At 41.7% G+C, this 25705-nt stretch overlaps 2 protein-coding genes across 2 annotated transcripts; one reads left to right on the forward strand and one right to left on the reverse strand.

The window, feature by feature from the left end:
• Positions 1-832: 832 nt before the first annotated feature.
• cnih4 (cornichon family AMPA receptor auxiliary protein 4) lies at positions 833-8994 on the forward strand. The gene is made up of 5 exons (XM_037785005.1): positions 833-969; positions 3369-3437; positions 4116-4228; positions 5002-5142; positions 5946-8994. The coding sequence occupies exons 1-5, from the start codon at positions 901-903 to the stop codon at positions 5971-5973; spliced, it is 420 nt and encodes a 139-aa protein (XP_037640933.1). The 5' UTR covers positions 833-900; the 3' UTR covers positions 5974-8994.
• Positions 8995-10403: 1409 nt separating this feature from the next.
• On the reverse strand, positions 10404-24397 carry wdr26a (WD repeat domain 26a). The gene is made up of 14 exons (XM_037785868.1): positions 23769-24397; positions 21661-21760; positions 21437-21493; positions 20004-20140; positions 18776-18873; positions 18233-18389; positions 17954-18092; positions 17689-17829; positions 16361-16480; positions 15892-16037; positions 14367-14445; positions 14145-14274; positions 13140-13334; positions 10404-12870 (listed from the first exon to the last, which is right to left on the reverse strand). The coding sequence occupies exons 1-14, from the start codon at positions 24098-24100 to the stop codon at positions 12848-12850; spliced, it is 1854 nt and encodes a 617-aa protein (XP_037641796.1). The 5' UTR covers positions 24101-24397; the 3' UTR covers positions 10404-12847.
• Positions 24398-25705: the final 1308 nt, after the last annotated feature.

Consider the following 25705-nt stretch of genomic DNA (forward strand, 5'->3'; position numbering starts at 1 on the left):
CATGCAAACCTTGGCGTGATATTTGATCCCGCCCTCTCCCTTGACTATTGCAACTCTCTCCTCTGTGGCATCAGCACCACCTCCATCAATAAACTCCAACTGGTCCAGAACGCAGACTCCTAACTCACATCAAATCCTTGCATCACATCACCCCAGTCCTAAAAGACCTCCACTGGCTCCCTGTTTATATATATATATATGTATATATATATATATATATTTTTTTATACAGGTATATTCAGACAGACAGTACGAGGAAAATTATGCTTTTTTTTAACATTAAAGTGTGTAAACATGTTCTAGTAAAAACACAAAGAACCTGAAAATGAGCACGATGACTCACTAGTTTACTACTAAAGATATATATATATATATATATATATATATATAAATATATATATTTATATTTATATATAAATATATATATTTATATATATATAATTTATATTTATACATATATATTTATAAATATATATTTATATAATATATTATAATATATAAATATATATATATAATATTTAGAAATTGTATATATTTTATACAATATATTTATATATATATATAAAATATATTCATATTTATAATATGAAATATAAATATATATTTATAAATATATATTTATAAATATAAATTATATATATATTTATATAGAAATATATATATTTATAAATATATATTTATATTTCATATTATAAATATGAGTATTTTATATTATAAATATAAATATATTTTATATTATAAATATAATAAATTAATAATATTTGATATTATGTATATATATATATCTTTAGTAGTAAACTGTAGTTGACCCTCCAGACCAGCAGGTGGCGGTAACGCGTCATAAAGTTGTTACCGCCATAAACACCACCGAAGCGTCCTCCTCCTCCTCCTCAGCAGAAGATGGAGGCGGCGGTGTTCATCGTGTCTCTGGTGGACTGCTGCGCGCTGATCTTCCTCTCCGTCTACTTCGTATCCTTCAGGTGTCGTGTTGTCTGTCTGTCGGGTGTTGGTGTCTGTCTGTCTGTCTGAGCGGCTCGGTGACCGGAAGTCTCCGGTATGTGCTGAGTTTATATCAGTAACCGTTCATGCTAACAGCTAGCTGACCGGTTAGCCTCCTGGCAGCCTCTAGTATACAGTATGAATGTTTACTGTTGCTCTGTGAGCGTTACTGAGGACCTTTAAGTTAGTCTTACAGTAATAATAACTGTCTCTTACTAATACACCACTAGCTTACATTAACATTTGTTATTACAACCATGCAACTCTTCTGCAGTGAACCAAAACAAATGTACACCAGTAGTAACCAGTAACCAGTAGTAACCAGTAACCAGTAGTAACCAGTAATCAGTAGTAACCAGTAGTAACCAGTAATCAGTAGTAACCAGTAGTAACCAGTAACCAGTAGTAACCAGTAGTGACCAGTAGTAACCAGTAACCAGTAGTAACCAGTAGTGACCAGTAGTGACTAGTAGTAACCAGTAGTGACCAGTAGTAACCAGTAGTAACCAGTAGTAACCAGTAGTAACCATGGGGAACTCATGCTGCGTTCCAAATCTTATACTTCTTCTTTTTCCTTCAGTACGTCCTGCAGCTGCTCTGACAGAGTAGGAACTGTTGCATGCAGTATGCACACTATTGGCACATGCTACTTCATCATAACACTGCACAACCTTTGACCCTCATGCTCATATATTCACTGCTCAGAGGAACAGATATAGATAGCTACAGTAGGTAGGTAGATAGGTAGGTAGGTAGGTTGGTAGGTAGGTAAGTAGGTAGGTAGGTAGGTAGGTTGGTAGGTAAGTAGGTAGGTAGGTAGATAGATACAGTAGGTAGATGAATAGATAGATAGATAGATAGATAGATAGATAGTAACTTTATTGATCCAGAGGGAAATTAAAATTTCCAGCATCACAGTTCCATGGTGCAAAACATGTTAGTAAAAAGGCAGTAAAAAAGTTAGTTGTGCAAAGTACAAAAAAAAATACCAGATATAAAAATACAAGGAGATGAAGAAAACTGTAAAAACTGAATATAGTGCAGGCTAACAGCTGTGATACACGACTATCAAAGAAAGTGAGTATAGTGCAGAAGAGACTGGTAAAGTGAGTATAGTGCAGGGTAACTCCAGTAGCTTAGTCTATTAAAGTGCACTGTGTGCTTTATTATCCGTCCTACAGACTGTCCTCCTTTGCCCCCCCCCTCCCTAGAGAGGTGTACTATTTAGTATGCCAGAAAAGATTTGATTTATCCCAAAATAGAGTATGTCAAATGCAGTATTTTTTCTGTCTATTCGGACCCACAATCCTCTGCACAGCAGATATATGAGCAAGAGGGTCAAAGTTCAAGGTGCAATGTTATGACAAAGTAGTATATATCCCAATAGTATGCATACTGCATGCAACAGTAGTACGTACTCTGTATGGGTAGCTGCAGTACGTACTAAAAGTAAAAAGAAGTAGTATGCGATTTGGAACGCAGCCTAAGTTCAGATGTTTTAGCAGCAGACTAACCGGACGGCTAGGTGTGGTTACAAGAAGGTGAAAAACAAAACGGAGGCGCCTGGGTTAGCTCAGTTGGTAGAGCGGGCGTCCATGTATTAAGGCTTGGTCCTGACCGCGGTGGCCCGGGTTCGAATCCGGCCTGTGGCCCTTTCCGCATCCACTCTCTCTCTCCCCCCTTTCAAGACTCTATCCACTGTCCTGTCATAAAAATGGAAAAATGCCCCCAAAAAAATAACTTTAAAAAAAACAAAACGGAAAGTAACATGGAAAGTTTAAAATCAACATAGTGGGAGATATTAAACCCCATTTAGCTTGTTGCTGTTACTGATACTGCCACTAAAACGCCCTCAAATATACAGTATGAATGTTTAATGTTGCTCTGTGAGCCATTTACTGAGGACCTTTAAGTTAGTCTTACAATAATAATAACTGTCTCTTACTAATACACCACTAGCTTACATTACCATTTGTTATAAGAACCATGCAACTCTTCTGCAGTGAACCAAAACAAATGTACACAAGTAGTAACCAGTAGTAACCATCTAATGAACTAGATTGAATGTATACATCAACCTTTCATGACAGTTTTACATGGGTGTCCCTGTTAATTGGATTATGCTCAGTCCTTAAAGAGTTGCTAGAAATATGTTTGTAATCCACGTGTGAAGTACAGTTTCTTCTAAACTGATCTCACTGTTTGCATACGTGTCTAATAATCCCATAATTATAACATCTTGTAGATTGTCTGTTGTATTGTGTGCAGTTGAATGGAGCTGACGGAAGCAGGGAAGAATGAGGAAGTTGGCATGAAAACTGGAGTTTCTTTATTCAACACTGTTTATGGCACCTTGATTTAAATCCCAGATAATCACCCTGTCTGATCTAGAATGTGACTACATCAACGCTCGAGCCTGCTGCTCCAAGCTGAACAAAGTAAGTCATATTATTACACATATACCCACAGAGTTTTACTCCCGTCTTTATTTATGAGATGCCTTGTTACTTGTTTTAAAGGTCCCATATTGTAAAAAGTGAGGTTTTCATGTCTTATATATTATAAAGCAGGTTTAAGTGCTTTATAAATACTGTTAAACTATCAAAACGCTCAATATACGGAGAAACACACACACAGCCCGTATTCAGAAATGGTGCGTTTGAAACAAGCCGTTAGGATTTCTGTCCATTTGTGATGTCACAAATATAAAATATTTAGATCATTACGCGGTTTTAAACGTAAACATTCCAAATGTGTCCCAGTTTATTTCCTGTTGCAGTGTATGTAAATAACATCAGCTGACAGGAAGTAAACATGGACCCAAACTGTTGCCTAGCAACGCAATTCCGTTGAAATGCACTAAAACGGAGCGTTTCAGACAGAGGGTGAATACAGGCATATTCAGGTAGACAGTATGAGGAAAATAGTTTTTTTTAAACATTATAGCATGTAAACATGTTCTAGTAGAAACATGAAATACAAGTATGAACCTATTGGGATGTATTGTGTGATGAATGCCAAAGCTGATTGACCTGTCTGTTTTTATAGATGCTAAAGAGAGGAGAAGTTTATTAGTAATCTGGTCTATATGTATGTTTGATGTTTTGTGTTTCCAGTGGGTAATTCCAGAGATGGTTGGCCAGTGCCTCTCCACTATGCTGATGTTGGTCTCCATGCACTGGTTCATCTTCCTCCTCAACCTGCCTGTAGCAGTCTGGAACATTTATAGGTAAGCAATCTGTTCATACTCCCCAAACAGTTGGTCGATAAATGACATGAAATGGAAAGAGCTCATCATCGAGGAGTCTGTGGCCAACGAGAGCTTTGTTCACTAGATAGTTGTGGTAGAAATGTTCAGGCCATTGTAGATTTATTGTCTCCAGACACAGATTATAAACCCATACGGCTGCAGTGCAGCACTATAGTCTGTTTGAATAGCTTCACCTCTCGTCCCCCCGCCCCCTTCTGACGTAATTACAGATATCTACAGCGTCATTCTGACTAGTCAAAATGTAATTTTATAGAGATAGATATCTAAAAAGGACAATGTAGATATCTTCAATAGAGGGGAATTAAAGATGTCTTGAACTGGAATTCTGACTAGTCAGAATTAAATTGTAGATATCTGAAACTGGAATTACGACTAGTCAGAATTCAGTTGCGGATATCAGCAACTAAATTGTGGATATCCGTAATGAGAAACCTCATACACATGAATGGCAAAAGTAGTTTGAATCGTACTAGTCAGAATGTAATTACGGATATGTAAAATTAGAGTTTTGCATAGTGAAAATAGAATTAGAGATATCTTGAATTAGAGTTTTGACTAGGCAAAATGATGTTGCAGATATCTCTAATGAACATCCTGTCTAGCTATTAAATGTTAAAACAGCTTGTCATAGTCTTCTGTAGGTTCGAACACAGAGTTCATGTCCTACGGGCCAGCGGTGGGGCCGTCAGGCTCCTGGCTTTACTCTCTTCTTGTCCCTGTGCTCCCTGCAGGTACGTGAAGGTCCCGATGGGAAACATGGGCGTGTTTGACCCCACTGAGATCCACAACCGAGGTCAGCTCAAGTCCCACATGAAGGAGGCCATGATTAAACTGGGTTACCACCTGCTCTGCTTCTTCATTTATTTGTATAGGTGAGAGCATCTACAGACACACTGACATGTAGTGACACGTTCACGGCCTTCAGCAGTCAGCTTACCGCCCCAAGAATAGTGGTGGCTGTAGACAGCCTGTTCTGTATTAACACTACGGATGCTAATTTTGAAAGTTTTTTTTAACTGATAACCGACCCTCGTTAACCGATTATTAACCGTCAACCAACAGGATTTGTGCCTCGCATGCAGCGGTGCGTCAGCTGCAGTGTACGAGCACAACAAACAACTGAGTCCCCAGTTCACCTGTCCAGAGAGTTACTGTAGGAGCCACGGTGCTGCGTTCACTGTCTCCAGTTCACCCGTCTGGAGAGTTACTGTAGGAGCCACGGTGCTGCGTTCACTGTCTCCAGTTCACCCGTCTGGAGAGTTACTGTAGGAGCCACGGTGCTGCGTTCACTGTCTCCAGTTCACCCGTCCGGAGAGTTACTGTAGCAGCTACGATGCTGCATGTAGTGTCGCAGACATGCCAGTGTGCCATGTCAGTTTATTTGTCGGTGAATAAATGCTACGAAACTATAACTCCTCCGCTCCGCTCAAGCGAGCTCAAGATGGGAGCCGACTTCCTGTATCCTGCAACGCCGGCTCAGACTCTCTTAAGGTGGACCAGCTTTTCTCCTTAAAGTGATGAGCCGCTCCTCTGAGTTTTGCTCAGCTTTTTGATTAATTATGAATATTTCTTTTGACTGTTTTAGCCGATAGCGTTAATCGGTTTAAATGCTTAATGTCTGTGTGGTCAAACATCTCTAATTAACACATACTGTATCTCCCACCTGTTTTTCCAGCATGATCCTGGCTCTGATCAACGACTGAAGATCCAGCCGTTGCTGTTTCCCCCTTCACCTCCTGCTCCTGTACTGTATGCATCAAATCTCCCAGAACAGCACAGAGAAGTTTACTGTCACTGTGCTCTGAAAGCCAGAGCTTTGACTTTAATACTGAGGTTAATATTTAACCATTTAACACTTCAATACCATCATGACCAAACTCCCCTACAACAACCACTGTGTTTTATTGTGAATGGGACCTCTATCTGCAATAGTGAGTAATTACAACGTCAACATAGTGGCTGTAAGAAATAGTAGATATTTTCACAGTAAAGTGAGCCGGTCCCGTTTTATCAATCTCAATATAAGGTGCAATTCTCCGTTGGTTTTTCTACCAAAGCCAAATTTGGAAAAGTGCCAATAGTGCTTCAAACCTCCAAACACATTAGGTCTTGTTGTGCGCCCTCCCCCCCAGTAAGGTGACACTTTGGCCTTATGTTGTATACCTAAATAGTTTAAAGTCCTGTGTTGCAGTACGTAGCCGTCACAGCAGCCGTTGACACCGTGGAGCAGCTAAAACTGTGAGGAGGACTCTGATTTCTTCTTGCCCCCACTGTAGCCCCGGTTCTCAGCGCTGGTTCCTGTTCTCAACCGAACCTGCTGCGCACTTCTGCTGCTGTAGCTGGTTCCATGCATTGCGCGCTCAGAGACGCGTGCTTATTGGACTTCCTGTCATCTTAAAAGCCGGCCAGCCTCCTCCCATTACTGAACGTTCTCTAGAGGCGGTGGTGGGGAAACAAGATCAGCAGGCCCGACAATCATTCCACGCTCAAAGTCACCCAGTTCACTTTCTGATGTTGAACCTCTTGACTCGTCTGCATGCTTTAATGCATTGACTTGCTGCCACATGATTGGCTGATTTAGATATTTGCATTAACACACAGATGTACCTAATGAAGTGGCCACTGAGAGTATGTTCTTCTGATCATTTTGTGCACGGTACGAAGCTCAGCTGCAGGCCACGGTGCACCACTTGGTGCTGCTCAGAGAGGAGGTCAGAGGTCTGTCAGCTCTGAATGTTTGACTCCTTCCATCTCTTGATGAACCTGCTCAACGGGACAGTCGAAGACACGGTGCACTGTTTCGTGTTTTAAGTGTTTGACTGAGCTTTTTTTATTGCCCATTGTTTATTGATGTGGAGTCTGCAGAGTGTCTGACAGCATCACTCCAGACATTCCTTCTCAGTGACTGCTCGGCTGACTCAGCATGTTGAATTAGGGGGCCCGTCGGAGCTCTCTGATTGGCCATTCAGTCATCAGTTTTTCTGTTTTTTTCCCCCACGTGTGCCTTTTCTTGTTTCTTCCTCAAGTACAGCAATACTTTAGTGCCATATCTTCTCATGTAGAATCCACACAATGAGGCCGTTAGATTCAAACTATACTAATTAGAGTGAAAATGGTTGTTTAAAATATTTTAAACATTTAAAACGAAAACCAGCAGTTAAGAAAAAGCCATAAAATAAAAATGTGTTTTGAACAAGGGATTTTAAAAGAGGATATTGAATTAGTTAAGTGTAAAGTGTGTTAGAGAGCATCTCCTCCTTGAACCCTGAAGGCCCCGACACACCAAGCAGTTTGGAGGCCGTCGGTGAGTGTCTGGCTAGTTCTTGCTGTGCGTCCGTCACCGTCGGCTTTAGTCTGCACCTGTCTGAGTTTTTTTCGGTGGCGTCACGTGAGAGAAATCACTCTGATTGGCTGTCCAGCTTCAACGAATCAGTGCAAGAGAAGAGAAACAGAAGTGAGGAAAGCCAACGAGTAAAGTCAAGAGGAAAAACACAGAAGGCTCTTCTCATGTTTCATCTTCATCTGATCATTCCAGATATTTTCACAGCGACATGAACATCTGGAATGAAGCTAAGCTAAGTAAAGTAAAGCTAAGTACGTATCCTAACAACAGCTTGTATATCCGCCGTCCTCGATCTTCCTGTTTCCCCTTTTTGAATGATGAATACAGACTACCGCCGCCTGCTGGTGTGGAGAGTTATTTCCTCTCACGCAGGAGCAGAACGTACGTGGTAGTTCGCCGTCATCTCTAGTCTTTGCGGTGTGTCCAAGTGCAACTTTTTGACGCAAGACAAACGGTCGGCCTTCATCGGCGCTAGTTACTAGTCCTCTGATGTCGGCCTGGTGTGTCGGGGCCTTTACTAACACGTTTCTCCAACAGGTGTTCCGCTCATCTGCCGACTGTGAAGGACACAGTCTGTATGAGCACACTTGCAGTCTCCTGCTTGGTGGTGCGGTTCTGTGTTTCTGGGGACCTACCTCCCCGTTGTTGCTGTGCCTTCATTTTTCCTTCATCGATGTCAAAAGTCTTCCCCAGTTGACGTCACATTCGGTCGACGTATTCAGAGTGAAATGTTGAAAGCGGAGGTGTGTGATGGTATTGAAGTGTTACTGTGCACCAGTGGTGATCAGATGGTGGATCAGTCAGTAAGCCTATTCTGACATTTTATGCATACAGGACCTGCCAGACCTCCAGCACCCCCCCCCCCCCCACACACACACGCATGCACACACATGCATGTATTCATCACAAACATGGCTAAATGTGGTGTTGTGATTGGTCGGTTGCAGTGATGCGATGTCCTCTCTCACTGTGTCCGGGCCTCGTGTTGCTGTGTGTTGTGTTGTGCTGGAAGGACGTCACCTCACAGAGCTGGATGCTGTCTGAACTCGGTGGGGGGGGTCAAAAAGTGTTTTGCCATAAAAATAAAAAAAAAGGTTGTTCTGGAAAGAAATGATACTCTATGTAAGTAATGGCTGTTGTATTATTATTATTATTGTCAGTTTCTGTTTGAACAGACATGCACTGATTTACTGAATGAACTTTGCATTGAAGACATACTGTATGTTTAAATCAGACATCAATCAATCAGATGGTGTCTCAGCGCTCCTCTTTATTCTTTTAAGCAATCATTACTGTTCAGTACATTCATAGCTGCTCTGTATTACGAAGGGGGGATGTGGTGTTTCATAAATAAAAATGAAAGACAAGTTGTTTGTCTGAATCATTTACAGTCTATTCTCCCATGTAGCATTGACGCTAATTTTTAACATACTATACTATGACTATTTTTCATGAGATTTTTTAACATATACTATGGCTTTTTTTAATGAAATTTTACAACATACTATACTATGAATTTTTTTAATAAAATGTTTTAACATATTATACTATGACTTCTTTTTTCATGAGATTTTTCGACATACTATACTATTGTTACGCCCCACCCTTGGGCAGCCCTATTGGGGCGAACAACACTTAAACACTGACCCAAACCAACCACAAAAGACACCTTTAAAACTCTCAAAATCCATAGGATTTATTAACAAAGACATATAAAAAGTCCTAAACTGAGAGGCAGCAGAACCAGCAGTCCCCACACCAGAAGCCTCTCTCTTCCGCTGCTGGCACAGGAGCTGTTAAGCACCTCCTTCCCAACCTCATTAAGCAAATGCAGCACACCTGGACACCTCGTTGAGGGATGCAGCACACCTGGGCAGAGATACTGGAGAGGGAAAAGGGAGCACAGGAAACACATACAGCCAACACAATGACTTTTTTTTCCATGAAAATTTTGGACATACTATACTATGACTCTTTTTCATGAAATTCTTTAACATACTATATTATGAATTTTTTTTCCATGTACATTTTCGACATACTATACAATTACTTTTTTCCTGAAATTTTTTGAACATACTATACTATGACTTTTTTTAATGACATTTTTTTAAACATATAATTTTATGACTTTTATGAAATGTTTTGACATATTATACTATGACTTTTCTTCCCAAAAAAATTGGACATATTATACTATACATTTTTTTAATCAAATTTTTTAACATATTATTCTATGACTTTTTTATGAAATGTTTTGACATACTACACTATGAATTTTCTTTTCCATGAAAATTTTCGACATAGTATACTAGGACTTTTTTTAACATATTATTCTATGATCGGCAAAGCAAGAGCAGCATTTTATATACAGCTAAACAACATCTTGAACTCAAAAGAACTGTCACTGCAAACCAAGGTCAGGCTATTTAACACCAATGTCAAATCTGTGTTATTGTATTGGATCAGAGACATGGAGAACAACTATGACGACCACCAAGAAAGTGAAAGACATTCATCAACACGTTTGAGAAAGACTCTCCAGATTCGACGGCCTGACACCGTAAACAACAACAAGCTGAAGAACTTACCAACTTCCTGCAGATGAAGAAATCCCCAAAAAGACGCTGGAAATGGATAGGTCACACACTCCGTAAGCCTACAACAAACAACACCAGGCAAGCTTTATCTATTATCTACTTACTTAGCTGAGAACTGCAATTTCAGTGGCTGAAACAAACGTCCCTGGATGTTCAGACTCCATCTATGAGTATAGATCAAGTGAAGGACATCTTAAAACCCTGAATGCTTTATTTAAAATATGCATACATAACACTTCTCCTACAGACGATACACAACAGTACAATCACTTTTTTGTAATAACACATTTAAAATGTAAAATGGTTTCTGGCAGAAACTGCCTGCAAGCAAACAAAAGTTCCTACTTTGGCTTCTTACAGCGAGAAGAGAAAAGAAGAGAAGCCCGAAATAGTCGTAATAAACAAAGAGAAATCGCAAAAGCAGAAAACTAGAACACCACATCAGTGATTGAAACAAGTGTGAGTGACATCTATTGTTGTGTACCACTAGTGTGTTTGTGTGTGTGTGTGGAAGAGTTGAAGCTGGTGATGGCGTCTGGGCAGATAAACAGGGTTCCCACAGTCCTGCAGATATCATCCAGGACTGGAAAGGTTTTTGGAAAAATAATTCTCTGTAGAAGCAGAAGTTTGGAAAAATGTCACAAAAAGAAGAAAGTGAAATGTAAGTTTGGCTGCACTGTAGTTTGTGAATTTCAAAACTAATTGTCTGTGTTAGTAACAGTGAATGTAAACTTGCTGCTTTCTATTTTGCAGTCACGGCGATTTGGTACGAAGCTCTGAGAGAGAGAGCGTCGGAAACCTTTTTTTGAATGTGACGGTTAAAACCAGGCATGGGAACCCTGAAACACACACGTCATCCTGTCTGCCATTCTACACAGCCTCATAATACATGCCATAACATACAAATATTAACAGCACATATTACATAGAATATTATATTAGGCAAGATTGTTCTTTTGACTCTGAAGGGAAACACTTCATAATAATGTTATGTTACACTTGAGTACAAATACAGATACACTCCATTGTTATTACCGCGTGTCCTCTCAGCTCGCTGCTGATGTGCTGAACTTAAAGAAGTAATGGCTGGCAATTTTCTATTTCTTTTGTTTTTCACCATGAACAAATCTCATGCACAGACCAAAACAAAAAACTAGTATTGTGTGTATTCCTCTGAGCCGTAGAGCTCCATTAAAACACATCACTGAGCCTCACTGTGTCACTGGCTGACATGTTCCTTCATCACACTGGACTTTATTCTGACTCAGTCCCACATACGCCTGTCCTGCTGCCACTAATACTCACTAGAGCACCAAATGGGGATTAATCCGCCTCTGAAAATAGTCCCTATTTCCTCCTGTTTGAGTTAACGTTTTAAAGAGCCGCTTCAGGAAATGACTGAGCCTTTAAAGATTTACGTCTTCAGCAGGGAACCAATGGGCTGAATGGGCTGAATGGAGCTGAGAGCCACAAACAGGATAAAGAAGTCAGAACACATTGTTGGTTCTGGTCTTCTCATTGGAGTTGTTGATAATATGAAATATAAAACAATAACACCAGCCTTATCTTTTAAAAACAGTTCACAGCTGAGCCGGGATTCTGGGGGCTCCACTGGGTACAGTTACAAATCAGGGAGTGTCTCTTTAAATGTTAAATCTCCACTTGTAGTAAATAAAAAAGCAAATAAGTTAAAAACAAAATGATAAGTTAAACACGTAACAACTAAACCAAACCAAGTGAAAGTCATATGAAGACAGGAAAAGATGGCAACAGGCTAGAGAGGAAACAGAAATAAATAGCAAATAGTGAAGAGAGCAAAATAAAGAGAACATCCACGCTGATGGCATGAAGGAAACTGCACAGGTGAACCGTGTGTAGAGGTAAGGGTCGACAAGTAATCCTTTGAACTCTGTAGGTTTCCACACATCAGCTGCTCGTATACTCTTAGAAGGCATCGACATATTTTAACAGATAAAGCAGGACATACTGCGAGTGTAAAACATCCTGTGCAATCCTACGCAACATGCTCATCAAATAGTATTCTTTCTCTGGCTATAAGCAGCAAAAAGCTGGAGGAAAACAAAAACTCATAAAATGTACTCTGCATGAAAAAAACACAACAACAAGATAACGTAGAATTTGTCATTTAAAAGATACTCTTCAAGTGGGTGCATCCATCAAAGGTTCCTATAGTTAAAATCTCTTCAGGAGGTGAAAGAGGAAACAAGCTTCTTCATGTGAGCAGCTGAGACTCACAGAAACACACACACACACACACACCCTCCACAAGGCGCCGCTACGTCACAGCCTATAGCACAAGTCAGTGAACTACTCGTGAATAAATAATGTAGTTGATAATAAATAAGAGGAGGCGGGTGGTCCTGGATGGTACTGAGGGAACTGGGTCGGACAGGAGGACGAGGTGGGTCAGATACTGGAGGTCGTGGAGCCCGGCTTCGTCTGGCTGGCTCTGCTCTCGTTAATATGACCGGGTCTGACATCAGTGTGTTTGTGACATCCTGACATGCAGCACCACTGACCCCCCGTCTCCAGGAAGCTGCTGTCTGACGACCACAAAGCTTTTTCCTGCTTCATCCATTCAAGTGTCTACAGAGTCTTCACAGAAGCAGCAGATCATCAGCTGTCCATGCTGCAACATTCTGACGGCAGAAAACAGGAAAAAGACACATCAGGTCACATCATCATCACCATCACCTGCTGCTCTGGCCTGTTAACTCCCTCATGTACAGTATGACTAGCAGGCTGCAGATTTTCCACAGGAGGGAGCTGTTAAGACTTTCTTTGCATTCATCCAGGGTCTGAAATTAGCAACCGCCACCCGCCAAATGCGGGTAAATTGTTGGCTATGGCTAAAAGATAATCCAACCTTTTCCCTCATAAGTACACATACTAGTTTTCATGTCCATACCATTGAGGCCCTCTGCATCCTGGACATCCAGGAAGGGGGCGGGTCCCCAGATTCGGACGGTCCCGTCGTCGGAGGCGCTGGCCAGCAATCCCGGCAGGATGGGGTTCCAGCTCACACAGTTGACCGTGCGGGTGTGACCAGTCAGCTCTGCGATGGGCAGCTCACTGCGCCGGTGCCAGATGTAAACTTTATGGTCTGACGGGGAGACAGGACACTTCATCCGTTAACTCAATTAAACTTAAAGGGACTGTTTGTAAGAATCAGAAATGTCTTGTTAACAGCGACACCTGTGGCCGTTAAGTCAACTAAAGTCAGCGTCCTGTTGCTCGCGCTTGTGCTCGCTCTACATAGACATGAACGAGCATCGCTCAAAACAGTGAGGCAGCAATGTTAGCTGACCAGACGAAGGTCTTTCCATGAATCAGATCCTAGTGTTGGCTTTTCATGCCTCAGGGGAGACACCGCAGCCCCGGTCGGATACGATAACGTTTCTCTCTGCGGAGCCCCATCTATTCACAAGACACGGGAAACCTCTGTTGGTCTGGAGGAGCTGCAGCAGTTATTTCTGCACAAACGTCCACTGTACATTCACTAGATATTCTCAGAGCTAAACTAACTCTTCTGCAGTGTGGAGTGTGCGCGCATGCACGTGAGAGGTGGAGCGAAAGAGCGAGAACGAGCGCGGTGTGTGAGTGAAGGTACCATTTACTTGTAGTTTTAGCTTGCTTGACATGCATGTCCGCCTGACATTGTGTTGAGATTTCCTCCGTGACCCGGGGTTACCCATACACCCTTTTCTGCGTGGGTTTGCAGAGATGTTTATTTATGTCTTATGTCATAATTCCACCCTCACGCTGTGGCTCTGGAGGAGCTTTGTCAAGTCTGAGAAAATAACCCTGATGACGTCATCATAGTGATGCAAACTTTCTTTTTTTTGTCATCAGTCCTCAACAGGAAGCAGCTGAGCAGAGCTGAGCTTTCTACTAAACATGATGCTGTACTTGCCTTCACTGCCACTGGCGATGAAGTCTTCATTGTGCCCTCCGAAGCAGGAGTGGATGGTGTAGAAGCCCTGGGTCACCCCTTGGTACTTCCTCACCAGCACCCGGTCCTGCAGGTCCCATAGGTGCACTCCCTACAAAACATACAGCTTTTATTGAAGAGACACCATTTCAACATCGAGATTGAACTGAACTATTATGCTATTACAATAAAAAAGCTGCTCACCTGAGTTGCAACATTGAGCAGAGCTAACCTTCCACTTTTGGAAACAGTGAAAGACATGATAGGGTGGTCCTCTTGGACTCTGGAATGATACAACACATGTGTTGAGTAAATACTGCTGCTTCAAGACAGCAGAAAAAAAATAGGTATGTCACAAAAAAAATGAAAATTTCTTGCACAACCGGTTCGTTAAACCTACTGTACTCTATTTTAACGATCGATCGGAGCGAAACCTTCTGATTCATCACCAGGCCTTGGCATGTTTTGATGCCCTAAAATCAGCACCTTAAAAAGGTAAACTTCAGTTTGTTCCAGATCACATGGACAAACTAAAAACCTTCTGGATTTGAATCAGGGAGCTTGTTGTTCATAGTGAACCACCTGACCTGGTGTCTGTTGTTTTCATAGGCTGAATTATAAATACCATGGAAGTCTGTGACAGTTAAAGCAGCAGTGGGGAGAAATGGAGTAAAAAAAAACTAATGAAACTTGCGTGTAAACAAACAAAACGTGCGTCGTGCGCCTCGTCTGTCTGTCTGTCAATTCTAATAAACCCATTATAATTGGGTGTAGCCATCAACAATAACTATATAAGAAAAAGTTATTTCTTGGAAAGTACTATCTTAATTTATAGAGAGTACATAATTCAACTTGGGCTGTTACCAACAGAAACCTTGGATAGGGGCAATAGAGGAGTTATTACCAACCTAAACCGGTCACAACTACACAGAACTCACTTGAGTTGATGGGTAATAAGTGAGTATTTCATCCACAGATTCTTTGTATTTGCCTACTTATTAATATACAATAATATATATATATATATATATATATATATATATATATATATATATACTATACAATGATATACTACTATGTACCATGTATTTACCGGGTAAATGAATTGGTAATTAGGGGACTGTAAAAGGAAGGGTTACCGTTAGGGGAGGGGTTATCCTATCATGATTTCAGGTTGTTTCAGGCCCGCCCAAAAAATCCTGAACACAAAAAAAGGAGAAAAACAGTCTCCGGTCTGACTCCTCGACTCAGTACTGCATAGTTCAGAGTCTTTTCACAGTTTTTCAGCTCTGATTTTCTAACAACAAATCTCCAATTTTACTCTACCCGGACTTTAATATATTTTTAATGGCTTAAATTATTAACCGATAATGGATTAATCATTGACCTCCCTAGCAGGGATGTTACTCATTCCACTTTGTTAAGTGTTGCATTGTGTTGATGGGTTTGAGTTCAGTGCTGCACTCTGCCTTTATTTGTACACATACAGTATGATATGTGAATTGTTTTTTCATGTACATGTGCAAGCTATGAAAACAAATGTCATGTCTGATTTGATTTCTGAGAAGATGAATCGATCACCAACCAGAAGGGTTAGAAACCACTGCTTGAGAACTTCATCTCTGTCTGGCTTTAGAGGCTGGAGTCGGTTACATTATATGTGCAGACGCCTCCAGGAAGAGGGGGTGTTGTGTTGCGGTTCCTCAGCCCAGTCAGGGTGTTGACTTACATGTTTCTGTCAGTCAGGTCCTCAAAATTGTATCCGCGAATGCGTTGGTGGGTGTCGGACGCGAGGACGGTCCGGCCGTCATTCAGACACCACAGGCACTGCACCCGAACTCCTTCCCACGAGTCCAGCAGGTTTCCATCCAAGTCCTGGGAGTACAGGAGGACACACAATGCATTCAGGAACACCATCAACACCAGACTGCTGCAGGGACATCACAGACCAGTCCATAGTTCATTTGTGGTCAATATTTTCTTCATCCAGGAATCATTGGTTAACGTCTGCATGATTGTACTGAAGGTTCCTCTTGTGAACACAGAAGCAGCATTTAAGCATTGACAACATCCTCATAAGGCAAACTGTGAACTGGAGCGGCACTGTGCTTTACACACCATCAGTACACCTCTATAAATGTTTTCTCCACTGTAGATGCTCAGAGCCTGTGGGAGTGGGAGCTGTGAAAGATACTCACACACTGGTAGAACTGGCCTCTCTGGCCGCCGGTGACGAAGCGTTTACCATCTGGATTCCAGGCCACGCTGGTCAGGCTATCCTCATGAGACTGACTCATCTTTGTTCGTAACTCCCCCGTCTACACAACACAACCGAGGAGAGAGAAGCATGAGTGAGAGGATCAGACAACACACACTACAGCACACCGGTTTTAAGTTGCTTTGTCATGTGACCCTCTAACTGCCAGAAAACAAGAATCTCTCACTAGCTGGTACTGTTCTCCCCGTCAGGTTTGAACGGGTTTGGAAAAGAAAAGCGGCACAGCTCAACATATCATAACACGTGTTTACTTTGTGATACAAGCACCAAGTTTGGCAGATGTATTGATAAATATATTGGGAACAAAACTGAGTCACACGTATAAATCATTGCGTGTCGGTGTCCTATGCGCGCTCGCGTGTGGCTATGCTGTTCAGACTCAGACTCCAACACAAACTACACGGAAACACCAAAACCACAAAGTTCAATCTAGTGAAGCCCGTCTGTTAATCAGTGTTGGCCGCAGTCGGAGGACGCAGGGGAGACCGTAGCTTTGGTCTCCAGGACCGGAGTCTCTGCTGTACTCTGCTCCTCTGCTTGCCTTCACTCACACACCGCACTCGTTCTCGCTCTTTCGCTCCACCTCTCACATAAAGTAAAAACAAAATGGTTATAATTATCATCTGCTTATAGTGATCAATTTGACCGGGACAAACGTGATCACTACAGTATTTTACAAATCATCTTTTAAAATAAATAAACACTCCTCCAACACGTCAACACGTACAAGCATCCCATGCATCTTTTTTTGTTTTTATTATTATTATTATTATTTCTTTTATAGCCACTACTGACACTACTAAATATGACAGCTCATTTGCCGTCTACCTTCTTTAGACTTCACTTTGGGTGTTTCAGTCTCTGTGTGCACACGGCCCTGCAGTCTAACGCCCCGGGGCGTCTACTTCTGCTGATTAAGGTCAACACCTTTAATTTACGAGGACAATGGGATTAATCATTTTAAGAACACAGGTACGAACAATTCTGCGGTTTAAGAACACGTTGTGAATCTGACTCAGACTTTTCTTAGGGATCTTTCTTAAGAACACATTTAAGAATCCAAGCTGCCTCAACATAGTTATGAATGATTGAGTGGCCTGTTGCTGTTTTATGTTCACCACGCGGCTGACAGCAGCTGTCGTTCAATACTTTCATTGTTGTTTTATTTGTTTTATTTTCTCTAAATGTGGATTTAGTGAAGAGAGGAGGGAAGCGAATGAGCAGCCGACTGTGTGAGAGATGTCGTACCTGTACGTTCCACAGCCACAGCTCAGAGCAGTCATCAGGACCACAGGCTATCAGATAGGCATCATCAGGGCTCCATGCCAGGTACGAGACACCGTAAGCATGACCCTCCAGAGTCTTCATCAACTTCAACTGCTGGGTCTCCTGTGGACCGAACAGACAATCCACTCAATAGTCTGCTAAATATATATTTCCATTCTCAGACTCGCCGACTTATTATTTTTCCTGCTCTGAAGTGACATTGATGATGAAGTAAATGGTTGATTACCGTGTCTACGTGCCACACAATGACTGTGGTGTCTTTGGAGCCGGTCGCCAGTTTTGTGCCGTTGTTGGAGAACTTGCAAAACCAGACTTCGTTGCAGTGTTCAGTGAGGATCTGCTGAGTGTAGCAGGGGAACTGTTTCCTAAAGATTAGGAACACAAACACAGGCAGACATCAATGCTAATAAAACATCGGACATCATAGACTGGCTAAAAGGTCTCACACCTTTTTCTTTTAAGCATAGAAAAAATGGGCTGGCTGGAGCCCTGGTTCGGTTCTTACCGGCTGCAGGCGTGGTCCAGCAGCAGAGACACAGAGTCCAATCCACTGTCCAGCTTGGTGTTGTGGTAGAGGCAGCGCTCCCTCTGCAGCTCCACCGCCTGCTTCAGCAGAGTCTGCAGGCGGCGAGGAGGCAGCATCACTGACGGAGGCAGGTACGCTGCACACACACACACACACACACACACACACACACAAAGACTCTAATTAGTTCAGGACATATAGTAAAAAACAGAGTATGGAATCAACCAGAAAGACAAATTTAACACACACTGAGCAGCTTTGATTGTTACTTAAAGGGACTGTTTGTAACTTCTTACATGTATAAATCATTGTGGGTCATTTGTGCAGGTTGAGATGTAAATTAATAATGTCGTGTAGCAGAGCAGCGGCTGGATTTCAGAATTTTCAAAACATACTATAGATGAGAATTACCCACTGCAGTGAATGGGTGCTGCTACTGTTGTGCGTGGCCATGACAGTACAAAGTAAGTGTAAACTGTGTACAGTAGAATCCGTGTGGGGTGTGAGTCAGACTGCACTCACTCTGCAGCTTGTCCAGCAGCTTTGTTCGGGATGCCGTGCCTTTGCCTTCCCACTCGGCTTTGGCTCGCAGGTCTTCTGCGTGACTGCACATCAGGTACCTTCAGAACACATGAACACACTGCTCACACAAAAGTACATCGATCTGGGCCTGTCCCGTCATACAACTTGTATAATAAAATATAAAGGCTCCTCCTCCACAATTACTACAGAAAAAACAAGCAGGAAAATGCTGTTGCATTTTTAATACCAGACTAACACCGGTGTCTCTTGGTTGTCGTATTTATTGTTGCCATTACTGCCAGGACATATTTAGGTGGTTTTCAGTAGTACCATCCACAGCACTGGAGTGACAGGTACACACCTAATATTACCCATGAAGCCCTCCTGGCTTTGTGGAACAAAGCTAGTAGCGGCCACAGGTGTCGCTGTTAACAAGCAATTTCAGATTTTTTTAACAGTCTGTTTAAACATTGTTTAATATGCTGTAAACAGCTTTTTATGTTTGTCTATAATTCATTTAGGCTACCAGGTAGAGTGCATTCTGATTTACTTCATCTAGAGATAACATGCAGATTTGTTTTCCCCCCATCGACCTCATCGATTGGTCGAGTTTCAGTTGACCAAGATCTTCTTTTGTTGACTACAGCCCTGCTGTGAACTGTCTCATGTTACCCTGTGCTGCAGCAAAAGTTGAATCAGGATCAATCTTTTTACAGACTACTACTATGTTTTGCATTATTTATACAGTAAGGCTGCCTGCGGAGATCATCCTTCGACAAACATGCCAGAGAAAACAAAAAGGAAACTAACGTGGGGGTTGCAGTGATGTCTTGGTGTCTGTGTTGGCCGTTACATTTTACAAAATGGAAGATCCAGGAGATGGAAAAGTGTCTGTGTGGATTACCTTTTAGTGTTTTAGTGTTTCAGAGGATTCTCCATCTTTACAAGCATGGAATTCTGTCACGAAGATTGTTGACAGCTTCAGTACTGTTTGAAAAGGCCCCCGTCAATCATAGCGCATAATCACTGCTGTTCAACTCAGACAGCCAAGTCAAAAGAGAAGCTGACAAAATCCTTTCTACCATACCTCTGAGGGATCTGACACATTCTACTGGAATATGAAAAAAAGCTCAACTTAAACGTGAAAACAACGAGCAATATTTCACAAGTGTTGTGAGATTCTCTCTGTAAATGATGTCTCAGCTTCCCTTTCTGCTGGTGAACTGACCCGCTCAGGATGTGGATACGCTCGGTGTTGTACTTGAGAGGAGTGAGCTCAGCTCTGAGGACCTGCAGGGCCTCCAGGACCTTTCCATCCTCCAGATACTCCAGATACTTCTGCTGCAGCAGCAGGAACTTCATCCGCTGTACAGGAGGACAAGGCAAAGACAAAAATATAACAGAGAAAGACATTAGTCATCACAGGTCTGTGTGTTCTGCAACATTGACTCATATGAAATGTCCAGAAACCCTCACAGGTACTGCATTCAGCATAAAACAATATGCTCCAATCATAACATGGCAAACTGCAGCCCAACAGGCAACAACAGCTGTCAGTGTGTCAGTGTGTTGACTTGACTATGACTTGCCCCAAACTGCATGTGATTATCATAAAGTGGGCATGTCTGTAAAGGGGAGACTCGTGGCTCATCAGGTCAAGGGACCCCTTTGAAAATGGCCATTCCCGGGCACGGATCGACGAAGTGCCTGCAGCGTTCACACTAATCAAACAAACTGGACTTTGGGGACAAAGTGTACTCGGATCCGGGCCCGGGTGCCTGATGTGAAAGCACCGTAAGTGACAATTTCTGAAACTGGTCCAGTACTGCGGGAGAACACTGCAGCCGCCAGCCGCTAAATGAGCTACGAGGGCAGTGAGCAGCATCAACGTAACATTACGTCCACTAAACATGTTTGTTTTTGCCGCTGATTGTTATTCTAAGTGTCTGACAGAATTATGGAAAGGAAACTACAGAGAAATAAAACCTTTTTCTTACCTTTCTTTGTTTGATCTGGTCTTGTTTCTTATTGTGTCCCGTTCAAGGAGAAGTCTAATATCTGTATACTCATATAAATACGGGCGGCCATAGAATTCAATTCCACATTGTGGAAATCATCTAAATATTCAGGCATGACACTGAAAACATGTTAGATTTATGTACTCCCAAATCAACAAACTCTGCCCGGCTGCCACCATGGATGCGTTCCTCTATTCCACCACCATCCTCCGGCAACACGTCAACTCGCCAGATTTCAATTGAGCGAGACTCGTTCCATAATGTCAGACACTTATTAGAACAATCAGAGCATGTCGTCGCAAAAAACAAGCACTTTTGTTAGACGTCAATGACGTCTGCAGCGCTCTCCCTCAAGACACAAGAACGTGGGAACAATAGAGTGCAGGTTGAAGAATACCAACGTTACCCTTTAAGTCAAGTTCTGTTTTTCCCTGCGGTTGTTAAACTGCTTGATGGTTTCACTTGTTTATTCTGTGGTTCCGACAGGCTAATTACTGGAGCTTTCCTTTTATTTAGTCCCTGTTTTCAGAGCTTTGTGCTCCTGGCTGCTGTGTTTGTGCACCGCACATAAAATGTTGGTTTGTTGATGAGACAACGCATCATAGAGACAAAGCTGTCTGTCTGTCTGAGGAGTTCCACTCACCACTATAGCACTTGGAGAATGCATCAATGCCTTCAGCTCATTCAGATCACTCTCAGCCTGAATAAAGAGAGAGGGGAAACGGCATAAACAACACAAACTGGGGACGTTTCACATTGATATTACTAGACAAACAGATATTACTTCCTCTACTTGGTCTAAACGCAGTGCACAGATTACTGCTGTAAGAGTATAGATATGCATTTCAGATAACTTGATAACTCCACCTTGTCCCACTCTCCTTCCATGACATGATTGCGGAACTTGGTGGCAGAGGGGTGCTCCAGTCTGCAGCCGGACTCCTGCATCAGGAGGTCCACTGTCTGACTGTAAAGCAAGACAAAAAAAAACTCTATAATAACATAATCAGAACAATAATAATGCCTCAGCACTCATGATCTATTTTTAATACAGCGACTGCAACTAGAGCATGTACAGGCTTGTCATGTGACCAACTGATAGATAACATAAGACTGTGTGACACTATGCTCAGACAGACTTTTAGCTCACTAAGCAGTGATAACGAGATGAGGAATAAAGATGGGTTGAGCAAAACAATCATCATGCTTTTTATTATTTCATGATTTTATCAACAACAATGTTGATATTCATTTAATTGGTCATTTATCAAGCTAATCATTCTTTGGCTGCAGCTTCTCCAATGTGATGATTTGCCGCTTTTCTGTTTAATATCAGAAGTCACCTTGAGCTCTGAAAACGGTTCTTTGTTCACAGTGTTCTGACCTTCTATAGACTAAACGATCTGTTAACTAGAAAAAATAATCAACAGATTAAAGGCAGGGTTGACGATGTTCTCCAGTCTACACTATTTGTTATATTGGTTGAAATGGTCTTTACACCCCGACAGCAATCCATTACTGATGAGCTCTGAAAAAGGAACCAGAAAAGAGCCGTCATCTGTAGCTGCTGTAATCCTGTAAAAAACATCTACCAATCACTGCTTCGAGGTCCGCTTGGAAAGAACCAATCAGACGCCTCCCTGCTCGTTCTCTACCCTTGGCGTGCACCAGCCTGAACTCAAAGGTCCCATATCAAGCTAATTTTCAGGTTCATACTTGTATTTTGTGTTTCTACTAGAACATGTTTACATGCTGTACCCTCCTGTCTGAAACGCTCCGTTTTAGTGCATTGCAACGGAATTGCATTGCTAGGCAACAGCTTGAGTCCATGTTTACTTCCTGTCAGCTGATGTTATTTATATGCACTGCGACAGGAAATAAACTGGGACACATTTAGAATGTTTAAGTTTAAAACCGTGTGATGATTTATATATATATTGTATATTTGTGACATCACAAATGGACAGAAATCCTGACGGCTTGTTTCAAACGCACAGTTTACGGACTGAATACGGGCTGTGTGTGTTCCTCCGTATATTGAGCGTTTTGATAGTTTAACAGTATTTATAAAGCACTTATAATATAAAAGACATGAAAATCTCACTTTTTACAATATGGGACCTTTAAGTCAGATGGCTCACCTGACCCCACTCTCCCCTACAGAGAGGACAACATGTCCACAGCTGCATGACTGGAGCAAACACATCCATCCTGGCTTGATGACACACTCTAGTTGACTTACTTGAGACCTATATTTAAAATTATGTCAAGGGTCTAAATATTGTATATTTGTGACATCACAAATGGACAGAAATCCTAACGGCTTGTTTCAAACGCACAATTTCTGAATACGGGCTGTGTGTGTATTTCTCCGTATATTGAGCGTTTTGATAGTTTAACAGTATTTATAAAGCACTTATAATATAAAAGACATGAAAATCTCACTTTTTTACAATATGGGACCTTTAAGTCAGATGGCTCACCTGACCCCACTCTCCCCTACAGACAGAGAGGACAACATGTCCACAGCTCATCTGTCCCTGTTACTGTTACTGCATGACAGGAAAAAACACATTCATCCTGGCTGGATGACACACTCTAGTTCACTTACTTGAGACCTAGATCATGTAGATGTTAGGGTCCATGTTTAAAACCGTGTGATGATTTATATATGTTGTATATTTGTGACATCACAAATGGACATTAATCTTGACGGCTTGTTTCAAACGCACAATTTTCTGAATACGGGCTGTGCGCGTTTCTCCGTATATTGAGTTTAACAGTATTTATAAAGCACTTAAACCTGCTTTATAATATAAAAGACAAGACAATCTCACTTTTTACAATACGGGACCTTTAAGTCAGATGGCTCACCTGACCCCACTCTCCCCTACAGGGAGAGGACAACACGTCCACAGCTGCATGACAGGAGCAAACACATCCATCCTGGCTTGATGACACTGTAGTGGACTTACTTGAGCCCCAGGTCGTGTAGATGTTGTCCTATCAGCCTGATGACGTCCTCCTCGGACTGAGACAGACGCTTCTTCTTCTTATTGTTGTCCCCTGTCTCCCCTGTCTCCGCTGTCTCCGTGGTGCTGTTGTTGGTGTTGTTGGTGTTGTTGGACTCCGGCTGGGCCGCCGGCAGTCCGTTGTTGTTGTTGTTGCTGCTGCTGACAGGGTTTCCATTGTTGGAGACAGACTGGAGTCCGTTGGAGTGAGAGACTCCGGAGGACGAGCCGTTCCGACAGGAGGACACTTTGTCTTCTTCTGGATCCGGATCCTGACCGGAGCCGTTAGCCTGCATGGTACCGGGTTATATATTTATATCTATCTATATAAAGGACTGACACTGCAGCAACCAGCCTCCAACAGGCCCGCTGACCCAGATCAGACCCGAACCTCCAGCTGGTTCTGGCTCTGGTCCTCCGTGAGGTGGTTCGACCCGGTGGTTCCGGTTACACCGACGGCCTCATGGTGGTGGGTTCGGTGTTGGTGTTAAAGCGTTAAAGCCGTGTTGGAGTTGAGCAGAGCTTCTTGTTATTGTTGCTCTCAGACAGCTGCAGCGCTGTTATGGACGTGACGCGGTGACGTCAGCGGAAATTCCTTCACGTCCTTTTTACGCGAGGCTGGTCCTTGGTGACCGTGGTGACCATGGTGATGCGTCGTCGTTAGGGGCGCTGTTCTCATCTTTTCTTTTTTGGCATAATGGTCAGAGTATCTTCTGGTCATTTGATTTTCCTTTCACAAAAAAAATAGTATATATATATATATATATATGTATATATGTATACACACATATACATATATATATAAATATATATATATATATATACATATATATGTATATGTGTATATATATATATATACACACATACATATATATGTATGTGTGTATATGTATATGAAATTCCTTCACGTCCTTTTACGCTCGGCTGGTCCGTGGTGACCATGGTGATGCGTCGTCGTTAGGGGCGCTGTCCGCATCTATTCTCATCTTCTTCTTTTTTTTGTCATAATGGTCAGTGTATCTTTTGGTCATTTGATTTTCCTTTTTCAAAAAAAATACAAAAAAAATGAGGTTATTTGATTTTCATTTTAAAATACATAAATAAAAAAAAAAAATTTGTGAAACCTAAACTATAAAGTATAACTTCACAAGATGCGCCACGTTCTTCATTTTCACACTATATTTCCCCTCTAAAATAACACGTAATCTTTCTTGTAAAGTTATGACTTTATTCTCATGATATTATGACTTTTTTCTCGTAAACTTCTGACTTTATTCTCATAATATTACGACTTTATTCTCGTAAACTTCTGACTTTATTCTCATAATATTACGACTTTTTTTCTCATAAACCTATGACTTTAATCTCGTAATATTATGACTTGTGTGGAAAAAAACAGTTAAATGGCTGAGACTGACGGTGAGTGTCTGTTAACGACTTGTTGTGAAGTAAATGCAACGGAAAGGGGAGGGAGAATGCGACATATTGGCTTAATGGTGAGAGAGCCCGGTGTGCAGCCTGCAGCTTCAGCAGGACAAACCATAGACTTGCAAATTTGATTGCATTTCTTACATTACTTCTCTTCCATTCATCTACTTAGGTTTACTCCACTTGCACTTTCAGATTTATACCCACAACTGTACATTCTGTTAATCATTACTACTTCTATCTGATACCTCTACATTAATGTAGTATTAAGGTACCTCATACTCTTATAGTGTTACATACCTGTACATATATGCAAATAGATTCATTACGCAGTGCATTATATAGCAGTGTACAGCATATTTCAAAGTACTGTCATCGTGTACATTTACAGGTGTACAGTTTCTAGTTAATTAAATATTTTGTTATTTTGTATTATTTATACAAAATCCATTATCATCTTTTTGAGTGTTCTT

The sequence above is a fragment of the Sebastes umbrosus genome, chromosome 11 (genome assembly GCF_015220745.1).
Source record: "Sebastes umbrosus isolate fSebUmb1 chromosome 11, fSebUmb1.pri, whole genome shotgun sequence".
Classification (NCBI taxonomy): Eukaryota; Metazoa; Chordata; class Actinopteri; order Perciformes; family Sebastidae; genus Sebastes; species Sebastes umbrosus.